Genomic DNA, 6,000 nt, shown 5'->3' with positions numbered 1-6,000 from the left:
TCCTTCCAGCTATTCAGGACCACCCACGGGGCGGGGTCCTCCAACAGATCTCTACTTAGGCCTCTTGGTAGATCTTTCCAAGAGTCCCAAAGGGCCTGCTGATGCATTAAAAGCAAGACCCCTGGGGCACTTGAGTCGCTGCATTTCCGTCCTCTTCCAGGATTAGCTTGTCTTGAATCTTAGCCTTGAATCTTGTCTTTATACCCATATAAAATGGGGTTGGGGGAGGGTATTGCTGAGTAAACAGTGAGCAGATCCCTGGGCATGGCCAAGGCAGTCTGAAATACATGACAAGGAACGTCTCTGTATTACTTTGCTCTCCCGGCCCAGGTGATTCAGGGACCAGTGTGCCTGCTAGCCTCACGCCCAACATTACAGGTGGTTACCAGCCTCCACTCCACGGAAAGATGGGGCACAGGGCCCACCTGTGCACATACAAGCAGTGCCGGGTTTCTACACTCTGCCCTGCCTCCTGCCCCAAGTAGTCTTGAGGTGAGGATGGAGGAAACCAAAAGAGAGATCAAAGGGTCCTTGGCCTTGACATCGATGTTTGATGGACACGCAGTGGACACCCTCCCGGCCTTCCCCGGGTAGGTCCAGGCGGCATGGTGGTGCAGAGGACCAGAACGGATAAGATGAAGCAAAGGTGCTGGGCCTTGACCCGGCCGCGGGGGCGGTCCTCGGCCCGACTGCTCCGCCCCCGCCACGCCCCGGGGCCGCCCTGCTTCCCCTGCCTCCGCAGAGCCTCCGGAGCGTTGGCCGCTCGCTGCCACTGCGACAGCCCAGCTTGCCCTGCTGCCACCGTCTGCGCACAGGTGAGCACCGGGGACCCCGCGCCCAAGCCGCTGAGGAAGGATCGGAAAGCTTCGTGGGGCTGGGAGCTAGAAAGGCAGGAAAACAGATCGGATTTCAGAGAGGACTGGAGGGAGGGACCGAAGGGTGCGCGCCCCAATCCTGGGAGGCAGGGAGGTAGTCCCTGCCAAGCCCGGAGAGGTGGACGCGTCCCCACCGAACACATCTGCGACTCCGGAGATGGGTTGGCGCTTAGCTCTCCTGGCTGTGTGGAGACACAGTTCCACAGCGGGGCCTCCCAGATCCTGGGGCGCTGGATCCCGGGGGCCCGACATCCCTTTGCAATTGTTTCCAAACAGCAGCTAAAAATATCCCTCCTAGGTTTTTCAGGGGCGACTCTAGGCTCGCGGGTGCCAACACCCACAAAAATCTCCGTTGCTTCTGCGATTTGAAGAAAAGCCCTGCCTCAGTCCTATGAATGTTGCTAATAGGTGGAAGATTCCTTCTGCCCCAGTCGGTGTGTACAGGTGGAAAAAATCTGAAAGAAATGATTGACTTATTTTTTTGGAAAATTTTCTATTTAAAATTCAGCAAACCTGTTCTTCTCGTTGCATCTGGGGAGGTGACACTAGAATTTAAGCTCAGCTTTGGGTTTTTATCCAAAGGGCTCTGTTTCTCTGTCCCCCAAGAGGTTTTGATTTGGAAGAAGTGAAGTGGGTTTGAAAGCAGGTTTTGCTTCGTGACAGGCTTTCCGGCTGGGACAAGAGTTTGCTTAAGGTAGTCATTAGCTTTTTACCTGAAAACTGAGGAACAGGAGGCAGCCACGTGGCTGTGGTCAGGAGACTGCTATGTATCACTCCCCTTCCTCCCTGGACAGATGTTTTTTTAGTCCTGCCCCCAAACTGGGCTTAACACTGCTGGTTTCCAGAACTGAAGTCAGGGGCCAACGACACACCGTCATTCTGTGTTCTCTTGCCTACGGTTGGGAGGAAAGATGTTCACTGTGCTGACCCGCCAACCCAGTGAGCAAGCAGGTTAGTATCTCCAAGCAGGCAGCAGGTGTGGTATTCTCAAGTCACAGCCCAGGCTTCAGCCCACAGTTCTTCATGCGTGGCCCCTGCCATTGAGTTTAACGTCTGTGGTTTGAGACTCAGTCACTTACTGAGCTTTCACCACCAGCATGCCTCAGGTAGAAGTAATGCTTTTGATCAAAGCTACGCAAAACAAGGACTAACATGCATGTCTCGCTTAAATGGTTTTTCCGGTTTGCCTAATCCATTAATTTGGCTGTTTGTGGTTTCCCTTACCAAGCTGCGTGTGGGGTTTGGTTGAGAATATTGTTGCTTTTGTAATGCATTGTAAAGTCCTTAGATCTTTCCTCTTCTTCCATCCCAGTGTTGTTGCTGGCACAGTGTCTACAGGTTCCGCACTCTGCACCCCCACCCCAGGTCCAGCGTCCTACCCTTGCTGCTGGAGGCACATGTGCAGAATTCTCACACACATGCACCCACACATACTGCCAAGCTTGCCCTACCTGCCTGCCTCTGGAGCACGTTTTACAGTCGCTCATGTGGAAGCCCAGAAGGGTCTGGCCTCTCCACTCTCAGGTAGACAGCTTGTAATTATAGTGTTTGTTCACTCCTAATGACAGCACAGTTCTGGACTGCATTCCCTAAACGAATGAGACCTGCTCTAGTCCGTTTGGCTTTGCAATAGGCTTTTCTGCTGGGGCCAGGATTTGCTGAAGGTAATCATAGCTATTTACCTGAAAAGTGCTGAAACACAGAGGACTTGGGAGACCAAACACACAACTGTGCTCAGCAGACTGCTTACAAAGCACACCCTCTCCTGCACCTCCTGGACAGATGGTCTTTAGTCATGCCCCCGAACTGGGCATTCTTGTCTTCCAAAGGATATAATTTTAGGGTGGTACGGGCAACTTAGACAAATCTTTTTTTGTAAAAGGAAATTGTACCTAAGGAGCTAGTTTACTTGGATTTTCAGGTTTTCCTTAAAGGACTTTGAAAGGTTTGATGAATTTTGACAAATGCACACACCCATATACCCCATAATTCTAGGAAGATATAGAGCATTTCTGTGACTCCAGAAAGTGCCCCTGTATTCCTTCTCAGTGAGTCCCTATACCCAACCAACACCCAGGATGGTCACTGCTCTGATTTCTATCACCTTCCTGTTTCAGAACTTCACATGAATGAAGTCATTTCAGTATTGAACAATATTTTTTTTTTCTGAAAATGTATTTGCTACTTTATTTATAAAAATTCCATTAGCTCACACTGTTTTGTTAAGACCCCAGTAAATATCTGTTCAAAATCATCTAGTTAAGCAATATTAGTTTAACTTTAATACATAGACATAGTCCATTATAGTAATTGTATACCTTACACAATTCAGATATAATCATCTTTCTTCAGAGGCTTTGTATTTAGTTGAAGATTATTCATAGGTTTCATTATTATTATTTTGCTTTTAAATAGTACAGTTTATATGTTACAATTAAAATACAAATGCCAGAGATGATATGACCCCTTTGAACACATGTCTTAGGGTCTAGCTGTTCTTTGAAGATGTCGGTGAGACCCTATGGCTTCCCTGTAGACATAGGAAAAGTGACTGAGGTTGACTTCTTTCTGGGAAACGTATTTTTAGAAATTCATATGTGTTACTGTTTGCAAGACGGTATATCACTGTGTACTGAACTTTATAATCATTGGTTATATCTGACGTAAAGCAATAATTTATTTTATCTGATATATATATTTTTTAATAAAATTATTTATTTATTTAACAGAGAGAGAGAGAGCGAGAAAGAGGGCACAAGTAAGCAGAGCAGCAGCCAGAGGGAAAAGAAGAAGCAGGCTCCCTACTGAGCAGGGAGCCTGATGTGAGACTCAATCCCAGGACTCTTGGGATCATGACCTGAGCCAAAGGCAGTTGCTTAACCGACTGAGCCACCCAGGCAACCCGATATTATTTTTAAATGAAATATTTTATCACCTGCTTAATAGAAAACCCATTTTTTAAAGTCTATATTAGAATAAATATTATTGTAAATCATCTCAGGGACAACTAGTAGTATTCTTAATACATCTGGGGAGATACCAGGAAACGAAACTATGCACACCCTCTCTGCAAATGATGTCTTAGTCTACTCTTTTGGAGAAAAGGTAAATGGTTATTGAAACCCAATCCCTGTTCTACCTTAAAAGTGTAGGTCTCACTAAAGCCACAGGAAGTGACATATGCACACAGTTATGCACCCAATCTATGGATTCTGCAAAGAAAGCTGATGCCTCATTCCTACTTTCCGCTCACGTGTCTGCTGGGTCTTCCCATTTTAGGCTTCAAGGCTCTCTCCCGAACCCCAGCCATCATTGCCTTGGTGGTCTTGCTTTTGAGTGTTGTGGTGCTTGTGGCCATCACAGTCATCCAGTTTCACCACAAAGAGGTCCTCCTTCCAGGACTGAAGGTAAGTGGGATTGCCACTGAAGGGATGGGCTATGACATCAATTATTCTAAAGTCATGAGTTAGAAGAAAACCCTTTCTCCAACTGCCATGGAGGAAGACCCAAGGGAGAACCCAAGGGTCTTTGGTGCAAGAGCTGAGGGAGGAGCTTTGGACATACTGGTTTTGTGATGTTTGACACTAGAAAATGTTAATGGTGACAACTTCTCTGAGAACTATGTGGCCTTATTTTGACTTCTGACTGTGGAACCAAAGCTAAATTTTGTAGCCAAGAGTTGCAGATGACTACCAAAGATCTACCAACTTGTGCATTCCTCCAAGAACGCACAACCCTGATCATAAGTGGAAACAAGGAGGGGCGCCTGGGTGGCTCAGTGGATTAAGCCGCTGCCTTCAGCTCAGGTCATGATCCCAGGGTCCTGGGATCAAGCCCCACATCGGGCTCTTTGCTCTGCGGGGAGCCCGCTTCTCTCTCTCTGCCTGCCTCTCACCGACTTGTGATCTCTGTCAAATAAATAAATTAAAAAAAAATAAGTGGAAACCAGGAGACCCAGACTCCTCTTCTGGCCTAACCTTATAAGCAAAACATCAAAGACTTGAAAAGGTCTCCTTGGGCTGTATTTGTGCTACCTCTCTTGAGTCTAGAAGTGTCCCATGATCCCTCTAATTCTTCGCCTCAAAAAATTACTGAGAATCTTGTGCTCAGTTTCAGAGGCTACTCTTAGCTCTTGATAAGTCAGTCCCCACATGGCCTTTCAGATGATGTCTGACGGTCTGAAAACCATGTGTGTCACCCCACCCTTGGCTGTTAGAGTGAGGGGAGGTAATCCCATGAGGGACTTGTCAAATGAAAGAGAATCCTTTTGGTAGAGTTTGGCACACTTTCTGTAAAGAGCTAAATAGTACATATTTTAGGCTTTGAAGGTCATTTATAGTCTAGATCACATTTCTTCTTCTTCTTCTTCTTCTTCTTCTTCTTCTTCTTCTTCTTCTTCTTCTTTTGGTCTTCTTATGATTTTTTAAAAGTGTAAAAACCCTTCTTAGCTAGAGGGTCATAGGATCCAAGGAATTAAACTCTTATTTGAATCTCATTTATCCTTTGCCCTTGACCTCATGAGTACTTTCTATATCTTCCTGCTCTTAGTGACTGTTCAAAGGCTATATTTGAAATAGAAGTTTTTTAAAGTTTTTAAAGATAAAAAGGAAATGAGTATTGCCTCAGCTTTGTGGGCAAGTTTGACATACCATTCTGAGACTGCTCTTAAGATTAAAGTAAATCTCCCATAGATAATGGCATTTGGCTCTTTTATAGGACATTTTATTTAAGAATGTCAACACCCTCCCCATGAATAACACAAAGAAAAAAGAAAAGGAAAAAGAAACCTTCTACAACTGTCCAGTGATGAGGAAAAACAAATTATCTGGTTGTCCAAAGACATGAGCCAAGGCCTAGAGAAGCCATTGCCCCAAGCTCCAGGCACTGACTTCTTGTATTAACTATGGAAAATCAGGATTGCAACTGAAAGTAACACCATTTCGTTACACTTTGTAAATTGCAGTTTCAGTTTAGGGAACACTTTCCCCTGAATTATCTCATGTAACTCTTGTGATAGCTATAGCAGGGGGACAAAGCAAGCATTGTCACCATCATCTTGCAAATGAGAAATCATAGGTTTGACCAGTGGATGGCAGACCGGAAATGAAAACTTGTCTTCCTGTTC

General features: G+C 45.7%; 1 protein-coding gene across 1 annotated transcript in view; it reads left to right on the top strand.

The window, feature by feature from the left end:
* Positions 1 to 739: 739 nt before the first annotated feature.
* The window catches only part of ENTPD3 (ectonucleoside triphosphate diphosphohydrolase 3), a 34,615-nt gene continuing 29,354 nt past the window's right edge, over positions 740 to 6,000 (top strand). The window contains exons 1-3 of the mRNA XM_059387937.1: positions 740 to 815; positions 1,670 to 1,826; positions 4,155 to 4,282. Of these exons, the coding sequence (XP_059243920.1) occupies positions 1,787 to 1,826; positions 4,155 to 4,282 (168 nt within the window). The 5' untranslated portion in view covers positions 740 to 815; positions 1,670 to 1,786. The remainder of the gene's footprint in view (positions 816 to 1,669; positions 1,827 to 4,154; positions 4,283 to 6,000) is intronic.

The sequence above is a fragment of the Mustela nigripes genome, chromosome 2, assembly GCF_022355385.1.
Source record: "Mustela nigripes isolate SB6536 chromosome 2, MUSNIG.SB6536, whole genome shotgun sequence".
NCBI classification, from domain to species: domain Eukaryota; kingdom Metazoa; phylum Chordata; class Mammalia; order Carnivora; family Mustelidae; genus Mustela; species Mustela nigripes.
This window is presented reverse-complemented; position numbering and strand designations above follow the sequence as displayed.